Below are 20,185 nucleotides of genomic sequence, written 5' to 3' on the forward strand. Positions count from 1 at the left end.
ACGGTGCTGAAAGGAGCCGCGCGGCGGCAGCTGGGAGGGGGCAACTTCTCCGGGACTCAACGGGGCAGGGGCGGGGCCCTGACTCCTAGGGGGCGGAGCTGGGCGGGAGTCCCTCTCCAGGACTTCTTGGAGGAGCTTCTGCTCTGTCCCAATGGCTTGTGGCCTCGGCCCCTCTCAGACCCGTTCCCGGTACCAGAGGGCAGTCCGGACGTTACCAGGCGGTCTCTCTCAGGCCATGGGGGGTCGGGGGGTGGTGGTGCAGAAGGGGTTGTTAGAGGCCTCAGGTGGTTTTCTGCTGAAGGTCTCTTTCCTGATCTGACCGTTGGGCTGGACTCCGGCAATGGTACGGTTAGACCTCTTGCCCATCCTTACCAAGTGCCCTCCAGCTGAACCTCGGTGTCCATGTAGAACTCCTAGTGGCAAGCCCATCCAGCACCTGATCCTGGCAGAGTGATGTACAAGAAATATGCAATGAGGTGCTTTCTTGAGCTCTTAGCATACAGGCACTGCTTGGGAAGAGAACAGATTTAAAACTACCTATTAGCACGTAACCACTGATAAAAGTGTCCGAGTACTGGTTGAAAATGAATACAATAGAATAAGCAGATGGGGATGGGGTGAGGTTTATTGAAAGAGGCTTCTTGGAGGGGAGGGAGAGAAGGGGACCACTGTTTACTGAGCATCTTGGTGGGCTTGGAGCTTTGCAGAGGGTCCAATGGCCAGTTTCAAGCCAGGCCTTGGGGGGCAAGCATTCAAATGGGGAATGCACTTTAGGCAAAGGCTAATGGTGGAATCAGTGCAAGGGGCTGAGCTGGGGGGTGGGAGAGGTCAGGTGGGAGAAGAAGGGAATGATAAGGACCCTCAGATGCCATTTTGAACATCTAGATTTAATTGATGGACAACCAAGTTGTTAAGCAGTTAGACATGAAGGAAGTATTCCAGTGAAAGAAATTTTACAGTGGCGGGTGGGGGAGGGAAGACGGACAAGGAGGCTCAGTGAGGTTTTTGCTGGAGTCCAGGTGAGAGGCTCGGAGTCCTGGGTTGGATGTGCCTTTGCCACGCAGAGCCACAGTGCCTGATGGGGGCCTCGTTGGCCACTGTGGCTGGGGGATGGGAGGGCTGCAAGTGTGGCCTCCTGCTGGGGGCAGAGTTGTCCTGGCTGACCCTGTGTGTGGGGGGATAAGCTATCTGTGGAGGAAAGGTGGGGCTGTTTCTCATGGGCTCAGTGTGTGGGGTGCTGAGCTCTGAGGAGGGATTTGGGCAGTGGGACACTCATTCATTCACTTACTCAAACATTTTCCAAGTCCCCACTGTGTGCCACGGCTTGTGCTGGCTACAGGTGTTACACAGTGTCCTGCCCTTACAGAGCTGACAGCTAATAATGGGGACAAATAAGGACACTGCAGCACAGCAAAGTAACAGCAGTGACAGAGACATCAAACGAGCAGCCTGCGGTCAGAACAGGAAGTGCTCGGGCTCAGCCAGAACTCAAGAAGGCCTCTTGAGACCTGGGCAGAGGTAGGATCCATGGAGGTCTCAGCCCACGGGTACAGTCCTTCTGTACCCTGATCCCCTGACTTCTGGGCTCAGATCCTTAGTCTAGAGAGAGCCAGTTCCATCTTTTGGCCACCTTCCCACTAGCTCAACTGGAGCTCTTGTGCCTCCTCTCTGTGGTTACTGGCTGTGATGCTACTTCTCCTCAAGGTTTCCCTAATCTCCGACGGGCATTGACTCTCAGCCTCCCCAGCAGCCCCTGGGGCCTCAGTCCAAACTCGGTGAGTCCCCGTATACCGGGTGTGGCATCCTTGGGTTCGACAGACAACGCGAGAAAGAAAGGGTGGGAAGAGGCAGGAGCAGAGGCCTTCCCTCGCTCTGCCTAGGTTTGCCCCTAGAGTGCTCATTCCCCAGTGTCCTCCTAAAGCTCTCCCTCCCCAGTGTCCTCCTAAAGCTCTCCCTCCCCAGTGTCCTCCTAAAGCTCTCCCTCCCCAGTGTCCTCCTAAAGCTCTCCCTCCCCAATGTCCTCCTAAAGCTCTCCCTCCCCAGTGTCCTCCTAAAGCTCTCCCTCCCCAGTGTCCTCCTAAAGCTCTCCCTCCCCAGTGTCCTCCTAAAGCTCTCCCTCCCCAATGTCCCCCTAGAGTGCTCATTCCCCAGTGTCCTCCTAAAGCTCTCCCTCCCCAGTGTCCTCCTAAAGCTCTCCCTCCCCAGTGTCCTCCTAAAGCTCTCCCTCCCCAGTGTCCTCCTAAAGCTCTCCCTCCCCAATGTCCTCCTAAAGCTCTCCCTCCCCAGTGTCCTCCTAAAGCTCTCCCTCCCCAGTGTCCTCCTAAAGCTCTCCCTCCCCAGTGTCCTCCTAAAGCTCTCCCTCCCCAATGTCCCCCTAGAGTGCTCATTCCCCAGTGTCCTCCTAAAGCTCTCCCTCCCCAATGTCCCCCTAGAGTGCTCATTCCCCAGTGTCCTCCTAAAGCTCTCCCTCCCCAATGTCCCCCTAGAGTGCTCATTCCCCAGTGTCCTCCTAAAGCTCTCCCTCCCCAGTATCCTCCTAAAGCTCTCCCTCCCCAGTGTCCTCCTAAAGCTCTCCCTCCCCATCCTCCCCTCCCCCACTGAGCCTGGAAAGGGGCTGTTTGCCCTGTGCTCAATCCCCAGGGCAACAGCCCAGGCAGCAGGTGTGTGTGTTGAACAAGGCCATCTCTGGGGCACAGTGGCTGGAGATGAGCTTTGTTTAAATATTAAAGAAGTCAATCATTAATCAAGCTTCGCTTGGTGCCCAGCTACCCACTCTCTCCATTTGGGAGGGCCTGGACTGGGGCAGGGAGGGCCATGGGGCAGTTTGTAAGGCTACTCGCATCTCAGACAGCTAACAAGCAGCTTTTGGGGGCTGGATTATGCAGCCCAACACAGGGCAGGCCAGAGGATCAGAGCAGAAAGAGGGGCCGGCCAGTGTACAGAGCATCGTGCTCATGAACTGGGCGCTGATGGTTCGTACAGGAGTGTCTGGCTCTACTTGAATACACTGTATAAGGGGACTGAAGCAGTGTCCAGTTTCTAAACAGAGCAGATTCTCCTTGGGTACTGCAGCCCCTGTCCAGCCCCACAGTTGGGCTCCTGAAGAAAGCATGACTATGAAGAACAAGGTCTGGGCATGAATTGGGGCTGAGGGCTGGCTTGGAGGGACATAGCCCCTGAGTCACTAAAACCATGGTTCCTGAGCCCCCAGGGAAGGAGGCTGGCCTGGAACCCAGGGCGTACATGGAATCACACAGTCACCTGTGCACATGGCCTCACATACATGAGTTCACAAACACACAGTTACAACTCCGCATGTACCCAGATCTGCCACAGCTGCACCCAATTACAGTTGGGCACTATGCGTGCGAGCGGTCCCCTCCTCAACCTCCCCAACATCCTCTCTGGCTTGGCCACCCTCCTCCTGCCCCCCCAGCCTCACCAGTCACAGTGGTGTCTAGTCCCAGCTCCACCATTCAGCTCTCATCCACGGAGGCTTCCTGTTGTGCTGTGTGAAAATCCGAATGGTCAGGCCGATTGAGCACAGCATCAGGATGAGGCAGAAGCCCAGCAGCAGCCACTGTTTTTTGACAACTTGGTGGGGCTCCATGGCTATGCCTAGAAAGTAGGCCTTGGGTGGTGACTTGAGTGCACTGGTGTCCTGTGCACTGGTGTCCTGTGTACTGGTGTCCCGTGCACTGGTGTCTTGGGCCAGTGAGCTTTTTTCCAGGACGCACAGCCTGTAGGCCAGCAGCAGGACCACCAGTAACATGACAAAGCTCAGGGCCAGCAACACCCACTGCCCAGATTTGGCCTGGGCAGGGTCCAGCTCCAGACCCAGGAATGCCACCCTGTCTGTTTCTTTCTCTGTGGAAGACATAGGAATCTTGCCGAGCAGGTGGAACTGGGGAGGGTACCTCATGGTGATCAGAGAGGATCTGACTGCCACAGGCCTTCTCCCTCAGCCTCTGGCACCTACCTTCCATGCCAAAGTTGAGGGCCTTGCCTGGGAAGCAGGGTGAGAAAGAGGAGCAAAAGGAAGAGAAGGAAGGGACGGTACAGACAGGGCTGTGTACCACATGGTGCCCGCAGTGGCTCCGTGCAAGGGTCAGGAGGCAAGATGCCCACCCCGTGCTCAGAAGCCAGCCCGGCAGTCTAGCTGGAGAGTGGGCAAGGAAGCATCCGAGCGAGCTAGTGGCTGGGGCGTGGGCTGTGGTCTTGGCCAACGCTGCATCAGGTGCAGACAGGGTTCCACAGCAGAAAGCCAGGTCATAGATGGGCTAGGGGTGAAGGCTGGGTTGGGGTAGGGGCTGGCCCAGGGCAGGCTAGGGTAGGGCTTGGGGCTAGAACAGTGGCGGGATTAGGGTCAGATCACCAAACCTTCAAAGGAACAGCTGAAGTGTGGCCAGCCCAGGATCTCCCCACGCCGCACATTCTCGGTGACCAGACAGTTCAGCAGGGGCTTGAAGTAGGTCATGAGGGCCTTTGTAGACACCTTGGTCTCCCCGGTTATCTTCTGCAGGACCTCTGGCCAGGGCTTGCTCGAGCCCAGCTTTAGGACATCCCTGGGAGAGTGGGTACAGCTGTGAGGCTGTGTGGGGGAATCGGCTAATGCTGCTGGGACCCTTCAGTATGCCCAACCCCGCCTTTAGGGCTTTGATACCCAGACTCTTCCAACAGAGCTCAGCACAGTAGATTAAATCACAAGCTTTGAAATAACACCAACCTGTGCTTGAGTCCTCTGTGGCTCAGCTGTGGGACCTTGGGCAAGTACTTAACCTTTCTGAACTACAATTTCCATATCCATAAAATGGAGAAAATAACAGTACCTATCTCCTAGGGTTGTTGTGTTGGCCAAATAAACACAATTCTGGGAGCATACTAGGTAGGCAATAAATGCTTGCCTAATATTATTATTATTATTATTACTACTACTGTGATGATTACTGTTCTCCTGGACTCAAATAAGCCTAAAGTCAAGAGGGAAACCTCATGTTTCCCATGAGGTGCTCAGTGTTAGTAGAGAGAGGTCACTCTTGTCCCTTCCGGTCTCACAGTGAGCGTGTGGGATGATTAGAGAGATAATAAGCATGGGATGCGTCGTGTGCACTGCCTGCAGAGCTGCAGAAATGTCAGCTCTGTCTCAAGGCACACCCTGTGCTTGGTGGCAGGGGGTCTAGCCTTAGGCTTGGCCCGTGCACTCATGGTGGGGTTACAGAGTGTGCTGCAGCCAGGGCTCTGGGCTCCTCCACCCCAGGGCCACCCGCAGAGGCAGCAGGAGGCGTATGTTGATGCTTCTCAACCTGTTTCCCCTGATCCGACCAGGAGAGAGGTGGGGCTGAGAGGCCCAGAAGTCAGAGTGTGGAATCTAGACTAACAGGACCCAGGTTCAGACCCAGCAGTGCTAGTTATAGGCCGCACAACCACAGACAACCAACTTAACCTCTCTTAGCCTCAGTTTCTTCACCAGTAAAACCGGGTTCCATTAACACTTGCATTTCACTGTGGTGAGGATTAAGTCACATAATGGCAGCAAAGAGGGCTTTGTTGCTTGCAAAGACTTATACACATCGCTTAATAAACAGCTGGGAAAGAATGAGGTGGGGAAACTAAAGGTCAGTGGATCCTTGGAAGAAACCACTAGGGGAAAATGTAGTTATGAGCCTAGAGAAATGGAGGAGAAAAGTCATCAAGATAGAAAGAAAAAAACAAACAAAACTGACTTCAGGTTAGAGGATTTTTATCAGATGCCAGGTCCTGGGAAAAAGGAAGGACCTGGTGGGGGAAAAGTGTCAACCACTGAGAGTCCGCCTACTCAGAAATAGTCTTTCAGGCTGGGCGGGACAAGAGGTTTGATGTGGGCAGCACATGAGACTTGCAAGGGTGACAACTGGGCACTGCCTGGAGCCCTCAGCTCCAACGTGGCAGCAACGGGCCCCACGGACAGGGTCAGGTCCTCGTGGCTGGCTGGGTGAGGCAGGGGACTTTGGGAATTTGGACCAAGTCCACTTCGACCCTCTCTTCCCGCAGAACCAGCTCAGAGCCTGTCCCACGGCAATCACATTTAGGACGATGAGTCAAAAATAGCAAAATCAAGTTTTAAGCTGTGTTAGGCAAAAGAGCAGCCAAGAATCTTGCCCTTCCCCTTCTCCCCTGCAAGCATGTGCCTGCCCCACGCCTCCACAATATGCCTAGTGATGACCGGCAAGGCTTCTACATGCTTGGTGTCAAGTCAGACCCTGGGAGCCTTGTGTGCCCTGCGTGGAGTGGGGGAGGGAAGCGATGAGAATGACTGAGCTCAAAAGTGCCAGCGATCAAGCGGGATGAAGGCTCAGAGTCAAAAGTGAGTTGATGTTGGGAATTCCCTGACGGTCCAATGGTTAAGACTCCAGGCTTCCACTGCAGGGGGTGCGGGTTCGATTCCTGGTCGGGGAACTAAGATCCCACGTGCCACGTGGTGCAGCCAAAACAAGAAAACAAAACAAAACAAAACAAAAGTGAGTTGATGTATAAAAAATGGATGTCTGCTATTTTTTGTACTCCTGCGTTGGGGGTCAGAGATCCCTCCTTGATCCCCTGGCGTGACCTCCTCACTCTCTTTGCATGTTCACCAAAGCCCTTTCCTACTGCACCAGCTCCTTTCTTGGATTACGGTTATTGATTTATCCTGTGGCCCATTGCCCCCTGCTGGACGCAGGGCAGGCTGGTCGGCACGTGCACAAGTAAATGTTTGCTGAATGAATAAATGATAGGCAGCCAGAGACATGAATGCAGGGAGCAGAGAGGCCTCTTATGTTTCACACATTCAGAGAAGCTCAAACCTGGGCAGTCGACTAGAATAAACTGCTGTAGTATGAAAAGATGGAAAAGCAAATAGACTAGGGAGACAAGAAGGCATGCAAGGTGTAGCCCTCCTGCAAGCAAAGGCAGGGATCAGTCCTGCAACTCCATCTGGCCTTGTGGTTACTGATGAATGGCATGGTGGAATCACAAATGTGCTCATTAAATTTGCAAAGGTTACTAAATTATTGTGGATAATTATTAGGATACTAAAAAGAGGCTTTGTTCATCCTCTGGGAAACCAGGAATAAAACTCAACATGACCTTGACAGGTTAGGGTAATGGACCTACTGAAATCGGTTGAAACTCAATGGGGAAAAGACCATGTCACTGGGTGGGCTTCATGTCTCAGTGGTTGGAGCGCTGATCTTGGGACCAGTGGACTAGGTCAACTTCACCAGACCAGTGTCGTTTGACTGATGGAAGCAACAGGGTGAAAGATAATGTGTTCTGGAGTCAGTTTGGGCCTCAAAGCATGACTCTGCCACTTCCTAGTTGAGCCATGTGCAATCACGTTACCCCTCTTGGCTTTGGTTTCATCATTTATGAAATGTGGATAATAATATCCATTTTGCAAAGTTATGAGCTGCTAACGTGAAACACTGCAAGAGCGCTTGTTAGAGAGCCCAGCCTGTAGCAGTAAATGCTTCCCGCCATCAGGTCAGCCTCTCGCCCCACTCCAGGTTTGCTTCAGGACCAGAAAGCAGTGCCACAAAGGCAGGGATGGAAAGGATGGGCTAGATACCAAGTGCAGGAAAAAAGACTGCGGGTAGGGGGTCAAAGTAGACCACAGCTGATCTGAGTGTGCCAAGAGGCTGGTGTGAAAGCCACCTGGATCGGCCTGGGAACTAGGCTCAAACACTTGCAAGAAAAGATGGAAAAAGCAGAGTGCGCCTTATGAAATGCTGCTGAGAGGCTAGGCAAGCGCCTTGCCAGGAAAGAATAAGGGGATTCAGATGGAAGACGGAGGCAGAGGCAGGACTCCAACACTGGGTTCTGATCTGGGACAGTTTGGCTTATTGGCTATGTGAGTGAGTGAGTGAGTGTGTGTGTGTGTGTGTGTGTGTGTTAGCAGGAGGGGCTAAACAGTCTCTCTGACCACAAGGGGCTACACAAGACGAAAGGAGCTTTGATTAACATAGGAGAGACTGCAGTCTGACAGAAGGAAGAACTTCCACTAGAACACAAGCTCTGCTCAGGGGGCCTAGGGTGGCCAGGTGAGAAGAGGGGCCCTGGGGCAGGCGTCCAGCAAGGTGGGGAAGGGGAGCCAAGGACAGGGGAGGGAGGAGGGCACTCACTCCAGGAGCTTCCCAGCCGGCTTGGAGTTATAGATGTTACGTAGGTGCAGCAGCCCCACGTGGCCTGAGGCCTTGCAGAGTGCTTCGTGGAACTGGAACTGCAGCATGAGGCTGAGGGAGTACCTGGGGAGAGAAGGCGAGGCTGGCTGGGGAGGGGTGGCAGAGGTGGGCCTGGGTCAGCAGTCACAATGGGGTAGGCTGGCCCTGGAACACTGCAAGGGCTCTCCTTCCTAGGCTTCTGAATCAAACCTATCCTGGCCTCCCTCTTTCCTTCCCTCCTCTCAGGGACATCAGACATGCTTTCCCATTAGCTCTGCCCTCCACACGGGAGCTGATGTAAAAGCCCAGTGGATTCAGGGCATGGCCCTCAGAAGGTTGTGCCGTCTGATGGGAGGAGGCGGGGAGGGGTGCAGGGGGACATTTGGATCTGCGGCCTTCCTGGAAATCCTCAGCTGGGGTCCTATGCCCCCGACTCCCAACTCGAAGAGCCGGTTCTGCTGGCAGGGCCCAGACCTTTACCGAATGTAGGGCAAGCTGGCAGAGATGTGGAACTGGGTGCCCGGATCATAGTCATCCTCTGTCCGAGGGACAGGGGGGCACAGGCCCTGGTACTTCAACCTGGGGGCGGGGGGTAAGTTGGGGGCTTGATAGTGCCATCCGGTAGGGTTCCCAGAGCCTTTTCCTTTTGAAACATTTGCACAGCTATCAAAGCAACTTGGCGTGCAGAGGACACTTAATGCATTTTTGCTGATTAAATAAATGAGTTGAAAACACATGGGATTGGGAATCAGGATCAAATAATAACAATAGTTAACACTGAGCACTTCCTCTCTGCAGGAACCGTGCCAAGCTCTTCACACAGACTCACTCAACATTGTCCTGGTTCTGGGGGCACAGGAGGGAATGAGCTAGGCAAGGTCACTGCTTTCATCCTAATGACGGGGGACGGTTGTAGACCAACCAACAAGGTTGTTTCATCTGATAAGAAGTGCCAAGAGGATACCAGGGGATAAGAGGGGGTGGGATAAATTGGGAGATTGGGACTGACATATACACACTACTATATATAAAATAGATAACTTCTGAGAACCTGCTGTATAGCACAGGGAACTCTACTCAGTACTCTGTAATGGCCTATATGGAAAAGGAATCTTAAAAAAAAAGAGTGGATATATGTATATGTATAACTGATTCACTTTGCTGTCCATCTGAAACGAACACAACATGTAAGTCAACTATACTCCAATAAAAATTAAAAAAAAAAAAAAAGAAGTGCCAAGAAGAAAACAGAGTAACATCCCTGTGGTATAGTACTACTACTATTCCCATTCTACAGATGAAGAAAACTGAGGTTTAGGGATCAGGGAATTGGTAGCAGGACACAGAACAGTCATGGGCAGACCCTAATAACTTTCATGTTCAGGTCTGGTTTTGCCCCTCTGAGTTGTGTGACTATGGGAAAGTTACTGATTGTCACTGAGCCTTGTTGTAAAATGTTGTCTGTGAAATGGGGATAAAATGACCCATCTTTGGGATGAGACAAAGTCTATGAACAAGCTCATAGTTTCATTGTTGGCCCACTGGAGCCCTGAACCATCCTCTCAGGGGAGTTCCTCTCTCATTGACAGGGTTTTGTTCAAGGACCAGGGAGTTGCCTTCCCTTTCCCTCAACCCCAGGTTTCCATCACTCAGGTGGTGGTGGGCATGGCCGAGAGAGGAAGGAAAAGGTCCTGGGCAGGCACCTCACATGGCTGGTGGGGGTGCCCTTGGAGGGGGCATGAAGTCAAGACCCTGCCTGTCCCACCAGTGAGGCCTGGCCCTGTATTCAGGGCGGGGGTGTGAGGGTGAGAGGACGAAGGGAGGGGTGCCCAGCTCTGCCATCCCTGGATGGTGGTGTGACCGCAGGGTGGTCACACCTTCTTCTTCTGTGAATGGCCAACATAAGGGCCTGGTGCAGAGCTAGCAGGCCCATCAGGGTCATCTGCAGCAAGCAGACCTGAGCTGGTCAGTCTGACCAGCTCCTAGTGGAGATGGAGAAGCCGTAGTCATGGGCAGTTATCATCCAAGCAAACAGCCAGGGGTCGGTGGTGGGATGGACACAGGTGCCCCTCACTCAGGACTGATGCTGCCCGGCTGCCGGTGGTGCTCCTTCCGTCGCCAGCTCTGCCCGCAGACAGGTCTGCGGATGCTAAGTCAGAGGCAGGTGTGTGTGTGTGTCGGGGTAGCAGGAAAGGGGGCACTGGGCCTGCCCCTGTCCCATGAGGACTCTTTCCACAGGAGGGAAAGAGCTCAGCCCCCCAAACACCCCTTCTGCTGGCCCCACTGGTGGGCACAGAAAGGGAGGGGAGGAGCAGGAAGGCCTGCCCGGCAGTCAGTGTCCTGTTCTTGGAGGAGCCCAGGCGCAACGACTGCGTGAGCTTCCCGGCCTCCCAGGATCCCCAGAGAGGCTAAGGGGCCTGCTCAGTGCTGGTGCTGGATTCGACATGACCCCCCCATGACTGCACGCTCGGGCCCTACCCACTTCAGCAGGAGCGCTTTTGTCCGGTGACAACAAACAGCCAACGCCACCCCAGGGCTTCCCCACGGCCCCGGGTCAGCAGCGTCTCACGCCCAGCTCTGCCCTCACAGGAGAGGCAGCAGCGCTCTTTGGTAGCAGGCGGTACCCTTGAGGCTGCCCCGAAAGCCCTGGGAAAGCCCACACCAGGGCTGGGCCTGGGCAGCGGGCCCCGATCAGCGGTCCCCCCACCTGAGGTTCCACCACTCCTGGTTGTACACGGCCTTCTCGATGGTGCCATCAAAGACCTTCCAGCGAAACAGGTCCACCAGGTAGGCGAAGGGGATGAAGGCCATCTTCTCCAGGCCAACGTTCATCAGGAAACCGACCTCCTCTGGGGAAAGCCGGGCCGTTAGGAGGCTGCTCCCAGTTCCCCCTCCCCTCAGCTTTGCCTGGAGAGCCCCAGCTGCAGCCCCAGGCCCAGGCTGGCCTCCTATGATCCCCTTGGTCCCCATCACCTTCGTCCTGGTGCTGGTGGCTGAGCAGGCCTCTGCTGAGCAGGTGCTTATGGGAGGAGGCGAGAGGGTGATCACCGGCCCCACGGCCTCTGCAAAGGCTGGGTTGGCGCCTGCGCGGAAGATCACAGAGGGGTTCTTGTACTGCAGGAAGTACTGGATACGGCCCATCTGGTGGAAGATGGAGAGCAGGTCTTCTATGGTCACTTCGGTGCACTTCTTTATCCTGGGGTTAAAGGGCAAGGGTCAAGGAGCATGGGGATGCCCTGGGAGAAGGAGAGATTTCTCCATTCAGGCTCTGTTAAGGGACGGGGGTGGTCGAGCCAGAGACCAGCAGGGCCTTATGCTGTTACTCCAGGCCTCACATCCAAGCAGCGGCCAAGCCCTTTGCTCTCACCCACCTGGCCCGTGTGGCTGGCTCACCCCCCCAACCCCCGCCGCCCTCCTGAGCCAGGCAGACAGGTGGAGAGCGGAAGGAGCAGAGGCAGGGGGGTGATGCTGGCCGCAGGCTGAGCTCCTGAAGTCCTTCCCGTTGTAGAAGTCCCAGGCGGGTGCGTGGCACTCCACCTCCCGCCCGTCCGTTGGCCTTTCCATCTTGGAATTTTTCCAGAACCCAGGAGGGGTGGAAAGCAGCCCTGGGGAGGTGACGAATTTTTCAGCCTCTTGGAACATTTTCTCAGACTTCCACTGCTGTGAGGAAGAGGAAGTGCGTGGGGCCCCCCTCAGGGCTGCGGAGGGGGCAGGGGCAGACCGAGGCCGAGCGCTGACCTGGCCTCGCATGATCTTCGTGATGTCCTCAGAGGGCTTCTCCGGGAAGGGCAGGACCGGGTCTAAGATGTTGACCCAGGACTGAGCCCACACGTTGCCTGGAAGGGGCGGGGGAGGGCTAAGAGGAGGCAGGAGACCGGCTCTCCCCCGACTGAGCGTCTGCTCGCCTGCCTGCTTGGAGGCCCACTCCGTCCGCCCTGCCTCTGCCGCCAGCTGGGGTTTTACCCAGAACGTGGGCAGGGATGGCCCCCTCGGATCGATGAGCTCGGGCCCGTAGAAGTGATACAGGGCCCAGCACACGTAGGCGTGCAGGTTCAGGTAGAGCGGCTGCAGCTCCTGGAAGAGCTGCTCCAGGTCTTCTTCCAGTGTGTCGGACTCGTACGTGGACCGCCATAAGGCCCCCATGTCTTTGTAACCTAGGACAGGGGAGGGGGCTCAGAGGCGCTCACCACCCTTCAGCCTGGCCTGGCTGGCAGGAGACCCAAGCACCTTCTAGGGAAGCCACTTGACCTCCCAGATCCTTGGGGGTCTTCATCTGCCAAACAGGAAAAACACCTCCCAAGGCCACTGTCCGTATTGGATGAGATCAGGGTGGAAAGGCACTTAGCAAAGTACATACTGTGTGCTCCTCCCCTTGCCTGGCTGGATAGGACCTGGGTAAAGCCCTGTTCCTCTCTCACCCACCTCAAGCCCTACCCACCCAGCCTGCCTTCCTTCGGATCCTCCCAAGGACTTCAGGATGCTCTTTTCTTCTTGCTGCCTGGCTCGTTCCAGCTTTCAGGCCTTGGATAAACGTCAGCGAGGCCTTCCCTGACCACCTAGCTGAAGCAGGGCTCCCCTGTTCTCTCTCTGCAGCCCCTTCCTGCTCAGCATTCATCCCGGGTGGCAACAACTGGAGATGTGCGTCTGTCCCCCAGCGAACTGTAAGCCCTAGGAGGGTGGGCACCTTCTCTGTCTTTTCACCTGTGCATCCTCAGAACCTCCCCAGCACCAGCACACAGTAGGTGCCCAATCACCGTTTGTGGAACCACACAATGAGTGAGCCACCTTGCCCTCCCCAGCGGCAGGGCTCAGGGTTCCCATCTCCAGGTCCTACCACCACCCTTCCCCTCTGCAGACTCTGCTTCGCCCTTCCCAGCATTGCCCTGAGCCCCACGCAGTACCCGGTCTGCCCCTGGCTGGGCTGGCTGGCAGGTGCGGGGGGAGGGGCCTCACCGTTGAGCTACGCAGCCTTGTTGCTGAGCTGCACGTAGCGCTCGAAGGTGCTGCGGAGCTGGCGACCCATAGCATCCCGCCAGCCCTGCCAGGCCCACAGCAGCTCCTTCTGGTCCCGGGAGGTGGCCGTGACTTCTTGGAGGCCTGTGCCCGGAAAAGGAGCCAAGGCCACCCACTCCGGCGGGTGGACTTCTGCCCTCACCTGCCCCAGGCACCCACTCTCCCCGCCCCCACCAACAAGGGCAGTTGGGGCCAGGAGGAGGGTGGGAGTCTGGAGGCTCCCGGAAGGGGCTGGTGCTGAGACTCGGGGGTTGGCAGGGGTGGGCTTGGGCGCTCCCCAGGCTCCAGGGGCAGGCAGGGCCCCGCATTCAGGCACACCTGGGCCATGCTGTACGTGGTCTCCATGTGGGCCACAATCTGGCTGTACTGGGGGGAACAGGTGTCACCCAGGGCAGGCCGGTACCTGTGGGCCCACCCCCGGTGCTAGCCCCACCAGCCTGGAGAGGTGGGCCTGGCCAAGGCATCTTCCCACCAGTCTCTGCTTCCCTCCTCTTCCAGAGGAAGCTCTGGCCCTGCCTGCCAACCTCCCTCCTGCCCCCTGCGGCTCCCCGCCAGGCAGCCCACCCACCCTGGGGTGGGGATCATGTGCCTGGAGGCCTGGGGGCTCGTCCTCACCTCCCGGAGCTCCTCCTTGGGCAGGGCCGCCCTGTCGAAGTTCTGCAGCTCACTCAGCACGCGCTTCACGGCTGGGTCCTGGAAGCTGGCGATCTTAAACAGGAGGGCCCGCATGCCAAAGTACAGCGTGTGCTGGGGCCTCTCCACGTCCTTGTCCAGCTGGAAGGAGGGTCTCTGTGTTTGTCATGTGAGGCTGAGGGAGAGGGTCAGGGTCCCACAACCCCCCAAGCTCCTCCCAAAGCCCACTTTTTTTTTTTAAAGATTTTTTTTTGATGTGGACCATTTTTAAAGTCTTCATTGAATTTGTTACAATATTGCTCTGTTTTGTTTTTCTGGCCGCTAGGCATGTGGGATCATAGCTCCCCGACCAGGGATTGAACCCGCACCCCCTGCATTGGAAGGTGAAGTACTAACCACTGGACTGCCAGGGAAGTCCCCCAAAGCCCACTTTAAGGGTTTGGAATCATTGAAAATTTGCTAAGAGGGAGAAGGGAGGGAGCCTGGTCCTTAAAAGCAAGCAGGTGATATCTACAAGGGGAAAGAAACAAGAGACTCTTGCCTAGAGATCTTTTAGGGCTACCAAAAGGCCCAGAGCTTACAGTCTGTTTTGACATGTACTTTGGGGCTTCCCTTTTTCCTCTAGTTCTGGAAAGGGGGCAAAAAGTGTGGTTCCCCCCCAACCCCCCACCGAGACCCCTGAGAAGAGCAAGGGGAGAAGGGGCTGGGGTGGAAGTGGTACCACACCATCTCCTCGCGATTTTTCTTGGTGATGTTGGTGACATAGTTCCAGGTGGCCTCCATGAACTGGTTCCACACAACTTGGGCTGTATGCTCATAAAACTGCAGGAAGGCCTTTGCCACGGTCTCATTGTAGAGCTTGTCTGCGGAGAAGGAGACAGATATAATGATGTCCTGGGAGGGGTCTGCCCCTGCCTGGTGCCCTTGTCTGATCCTATGCTCCTTCAGGTCCCAGCCCTACCTGAGTTCTGATCACCCTCGGTCCTGAGCCATGGCAAGAGCTGCCCATAACAGAAGAGCACAAGTAAGGAAGGTCCAGGGCAAGTCCATCTTGTTCCCATGACCAGGAGAACAGCAGAGCTGGGTGAGGCTATGGGCCAATCACAATCAAGCTCCATATTGTGACATCAGGGGCCAAAGGGTCAGCCATGCAATGTCAGAACTGGAAAGCCCCCACCTACCTTCTGGTCCAACTGTCCCCATTTTACAGGTGAGGAGACTGAGGTCTAGAATGATCTAGCCATACGACCCGATTCACACAGCTAGTCAGTGGCAGAGCCAAGAGGAGAACCAGGGCTCTTGACTTCTACACCAGAGCTTGTCTCATTCTACTCAGTCACTTCTTCCTGGCATTGGAGCCACCCTTGGCCATGACCAGGGATTGATGAGTCTCCTCCCTCCACAGGCTGGGATCACCTCTGAGCAGGTGGGTGGGAGGATGGATGGATGGAAGGAAATGACATCTCTGGGTCTCTGGACTCTGGAAGCACAGTTGTCTCTCCGTGTTCTTCTGACTTGACCTCCTATGTTCATATTTTTGGCCTTTTTCTCTCTTGTGGGATGTATGATCATCCCAGGGCTGTGCAGGACCCTTCCTCCCTTTCCCTGTTCTTACACCTGCTTCCCCAGGGAGAGCCTGATACTATGAGTTTGCTTTCGGAAGGTAGAGGACTGTCTACTATGATAAAAACAGTACTTTTTGGTTGTTGTTAACTATTGTCATCATGCTATACATTACATCCTCAGGACTTATTTATCTTGTAACTAGAAGTTTACACGTTTTGACTGCCTTCACCCATTTCACCCATCCTCCCACCCTTGCCTCTGGCAATCACCAATCTATAAGTTCAGTTCAGTTTTGTTTTGTTTTGGGGTGTCTTTGTGTTTTTGTTTTTTAGATTCCACATATAAGTGAGATCATACAGTATTTGTCTTTCTCTGTCTGACCTCTTTCACTTAGCATAATGCTCTGAAGTTCCATTCATGTTGTTGTAAATGGCAAGATTGCCTTCTTTTACATGGCTGAATAGTATTCCTGTGTGTGTGTGTGCATTACCTTTTCAGTGTCCATCAATGGACACTCAGGTTGTTTCCATATCTTGGCTATTGTGAATAATGCTGCAATGAACATGGGGGTACAGATGTCAAGATACTGGTTTCATTTCCTTTACCCAGAAGTGGAATTGCTGTATCATATGGTAATTCTGTTTTTAATTTTTTGAGGAACCTCCATACTGTTTTCCAAGTGGCTGCACCAATTTACATTCCCACCAACAGTGCACAAGGGTTTCTTTTTCTTCATATCCTTGCCCACAGTTATTTCTTGTCTTTTTGATAATAGCCATTCTCAGAGGTGTGAGGTGATATCTCATTGTGGTTTTGATTTGCATTTTCATGAGTAGTGATGGTTAGTGATGTTGTGCACATTTTCATGTACTTTTGGCCATCCATATGTCCTCTTTGGAAAAAAAAGTCTATTCAGATCCTTGCCCACTTTTTAATCAAATTGTTTTTGTTGTTGTTATTGAGCTGTATTAGTTCTTTATATATGTTTAATATTTAACCCCTTATCAGATATATGATTTGCAAATATTTTCTGAAAATCTGGGGGTTGCCTTTTCATTTTGTTGATGGCTTCTTTTGCTGTGCAAGAGCTTTTTAGTTTGATGTAGACCCACTTGTTGATTTCTGCTTTTGTTGCCTTTGCTTTTGGTGTCAAATCCAAAAAAATTCATTATCAAGACTGATATCTAGGAGCTTACCTCCTATATTTTCTTCTAGGAGTTTTATGGTTTCAGGCTTCACATTCAAGTCTTTAATCCATTTTGAGTTAATTTTTGTCTATGGTGTAAGATAGGGGTCCAGTTTCATTCTTTTGCATGTGGCTGTCCAGCTTTCCCAACACCATTTATTGAAGACACTATCCTTTCCCCATTGTATATTCTTGACTTTTGTCATAAATATATTGACCATATATGCATGGGTTTATTTCTGGGCTCTCTATTCTGTTCTATTGATCTATGTGTCTGTTTTTATGCCAATACCATAACGTTCTGATTACTATAGCTTTGTAATAAAGTTTGAAATCTGGAAGTGTGATGCCTCCAGCTTTGTTCTTCTTTCTCAAGATTGCTTTGTCTATTTGGGGTCAAAACATAGTATTTTTAAAAATGCAAAATACAGAGCTGAGATGGAAAGCAAGAAAAGGGACTCTTCAGATGCCTGGGAGACAAGGAGGGCTCATGCAGCAGTGAGTGGGGGCCCATGTGGTAAATCAAATTTCATCCATGCCCAAAGGGCTGCAACATTGGTGCCTGCCTGGGGATAGCCAGTCGTAGTGGAAGTACTGCCTACATCAAGGGAGCCAGCAGACGGCTTCTTTTCTAAGGGAGCCCTGCAAGAAGCAACCATGAAACCGGCCCTGAGGACATCTTCACAACCTGGTGTTGCATGGGAAGGGTCCCCCTGCAGAAGGTTGTCCCACTGAAGATGGCTCATAGGTCAAGATTTCCATGTAAAAGAGGAAGTCCAATGCAGTCGGTGTTAATAATGATCGCCAGCCCCCACTGAGCATTTTCCAGGGGCGAGGGACCCTTTGAGGGCTTTCAGGACATGAATCCTCACAACAAACCCATGAGGTAGGTACTGAGATCAACTCCCCCAGTTTACAGATGAGGAAAATGGGCACGAAGAGGCTGAGAAACTTGCTCATAGTTACATAGCTAGCAAATAGTGGAGGTGGGACTCAAATCCACATAGTTTGACTCCAGAGTCTGTGCTAAACTACAGACACAGGCATGGATTAGACCACACCTGAGGAAGGGCAGGTGTTAGAACAATCTGAAAGGGACTTAAAATCTGGGTTTTACACCATCTACAAAAATTAACTCAAAACGGATTACAGACCTAAACATAAGAACTCAGACTATAAAACTCTTTGAAGAAATCACAGGGGAAAACTTCATGACATTGGATTTGGCAATGATTTCTTGGATATGATACCAAAAGCTCAGGCAACAAAAGAAAAAAACAGACAAGTTGGACCTCATTAAAGTTAAGAGTTTTTGCACATCAAAGGACACTAACAACAGAGTAAAAAGGAAAGCTACAGAACTGGAGAAAATATTTGCGAATCATGGATCTGATAAGTGATTAATATCCAGAATATGTGAAGAGCTCCCCAAACTCAGCAGTGAACAAAGAAACAACCCAGTTCAAACATGGGCAAAGGACTTGAATGGACATCTCTCTAAAGATGATATATAAATGGATAATAAGCACTTGAAAAGATGCTCAATATCACTCATCATTAGGCAAATACAAATCAAAACCACGAGATACCACTAGGATGGATATTACAAAAAAAACAAACAAAAAAACCCAGAAAACAGCAAGTGATGGCCAGCACGTACAGAAATTGGAACCCTGTGCACTGCTGGTGGGACTATAAAATGGCTCAGGCACTGTGGAAAACAGCATAGAATTACCATATGATCCAGGAATTGCAATTTGGGATGTATACCCAAAAGAAGTCAAAGCAGAGACTTGAACAGATATGGTGATGGTTGCACAACAATTGAATATACTCAATGCCATTTTTAACTGTACACTTAAATATGGTTAATGAGACTTCCCTGGTGGCGCAGTGGTTAAGAGTCCGCCTGCCAATGCCGGCGACATGGGTTCGAGCCCTGGTCCGGGAAGATCCCACATGCCGCGGAGCAACTAAGCCTGTGCGCCACAACTACTGAAGCCCGCGTGCCTAGAGCCCGTGCTCCGCGACAAAGAGCAGCCCCCGCTCGCCACAACTAGAGAAAGCCTGCGCAGCACAACAACGAAGACCCAATGCAGCCAAAAATAAATTTTAAAAAAAAAGGTTAAAATGGTAAATGTTATGTGTATGTTACAACAGTTTAAAAAAAGGTCTTTAAAGGGATGAGAGAAGGAACAGGATCTGTGAAGCAAGGATAGACTTTTGTGGAAACACAGTAGGTTTGAAAGTAATAGAGATGCAAAAATAAAAAATATAGTTATTAAATTGGAAAAACAGTAATCTCGATGCACAGGCTAAAACACAGCTGGGGAAAATCGCTTGGAGCACAGGACAGAAAAAGAGATGAGAAATACGAGTGGGAACGAGGAGACACAGAGGACAAAGTAGGAAGCTCCAAGCTGGGTCTGGCAGGAGTCCCGAAGAGGAGACTGAAAAGGACGAGGAGATGATGGCTGAGCGTCTCCAGAACCGATGGAAGCCGAGTCCCTGAGGTGAACAAGCTCACTGCACTCCCAGGGAGAGAACGTCCAATGGTGCACGGAGCATCATGAGAAATGTCTATCCAGCTGGCAGTGAGCTGCTCTGGATGACTTTGTCTCTCTAGTGAGGGGCTTGCCTTTCCAGCTCTCCAGTTTGCGACTCGAGGGGACATTTGAAGTGGGAGGCAGATATGAAGCAATCTTTATCAGGAGATGATGCAGTCATTACAAAGAGAGGAAACTAGGCACCGGGAATTTGTATTATCTCATTCGATCAACTGCAGCAATCGTGAGGCAGCGTCATAAGAACCATTATAATTATAAGCATTACAATTATAAGCAGCGTCATAAGAACCATCTCACACATGTGAAAATGGAGGCTCAGAAAATGGAAGTAAATCACTCAAGGTCACATAGCTGGTAAGTGCAGAGGTGGGATTTGACTCGGGCCTAATCCAAAGCCACTGGACTCACTCATGAGAGCCAGAGTGAGCAGCTGGGGGCAGGGGCGGGGGAGATCAGAGAAACCACCATCACCCCTGGCCTGTGTGCGTCAGAGCTGTCACAGAGAAATGACTGCTTGACGGGCAGCGCAGGGCAGGGCTCAGCCTTCAGGCCACTGGGAGAAAATGTTGGAACGGCCCCTCTTCCTGCTGTCACCACCTCCTCTTCCCTAGGCCACCTCCCAGGTAGACATGGCCTCTCCTCACTCATCCGAGGAGGCAGAAACAGGAGTCTGAACAGTTTTAATATCTCAAAAGGCCTAGTGAATAAGGCTGTTAAGTCTTCTTTGCACCTCAGACCTTTGGGTGTTGAATGCTGTTGCTCTCACACTGCCCGCAAGCTCTGACAGGCAGCAGGAACCTATGTCGTTCATAAAGATAGGAAAGGGGGTGATTTGACAGTGACCTTCGTCTAGCAAAGAGCTTTTGAAACATCAGGCTGGGGAGGGGGTAATTAAAGAAGTCTTTGGTGGTAGAAGGCTTGGAACTATTTAGAGGCTATGTTTATAAATTCCATTGTTCTAAGTAATCATAAACTTCCACCCTCTTGCAAATCCAAAATACCTCAACCCCACGTCCTGCCCCATGGAACAGGCCTGTACAATT

The 20,185-nt window shown here is 52.6% G+C and overlaps 1 protein-coding gene across 1 annotated transcript; it reads right to left on the reverse strand.

Annotated features, from left to right (window-relative positions):
- Positions 1-336: 336 nt before the first annotated feature.
- ACE (angiotensin I converting enzyme) lies at positions 337-14,941 on the reverse strand. The gene is given in 18 exon segments (XM_036836705.1): positions 337-442; positions 3,443-3,676; positions 3,713-3,867; positions 4,381-4,565; positions 8,139-8,261; positions 8,658-8,756; positions 10,885-11,026; positions 11,151-11,207; positions 11,210-11,366; positions 11,658-11,837; positions 11,916-12,013; positions 12,141-12,158; positions 12,161-12,331; positions 13,131-13,274; positions 13,463-13,556; positions 13,806-13,964; positions 14,550-14,686; positions 14,785-14,941. Coding segments are annotated over 17 exon segments (2,295 nt in total). The 3' UTR covers positions 337-442; positions 3,443-3,457.
- Between the last annotated feature and the right edge of the window lie 5,244 nt (positions 14,942-20,185).

The sequence above is a fragment of the Balaenoptera musculus genome, chromosome 20, assembly GCF_009873245.2.
Source record: "Balaenoptera musculus isolate JJ_BM4_2016_0621 chromosome 20, mBalMus1.pri.v3, whole genome shotgun sequence".
Taxonomy (NCBI): domain Eukaryota; kingdom Metazoa; phylum Chordata; class Mammalia; order Artiodactyla; family Balaenopteridae; genus Balaenoptera; species Balaenoptera musculus.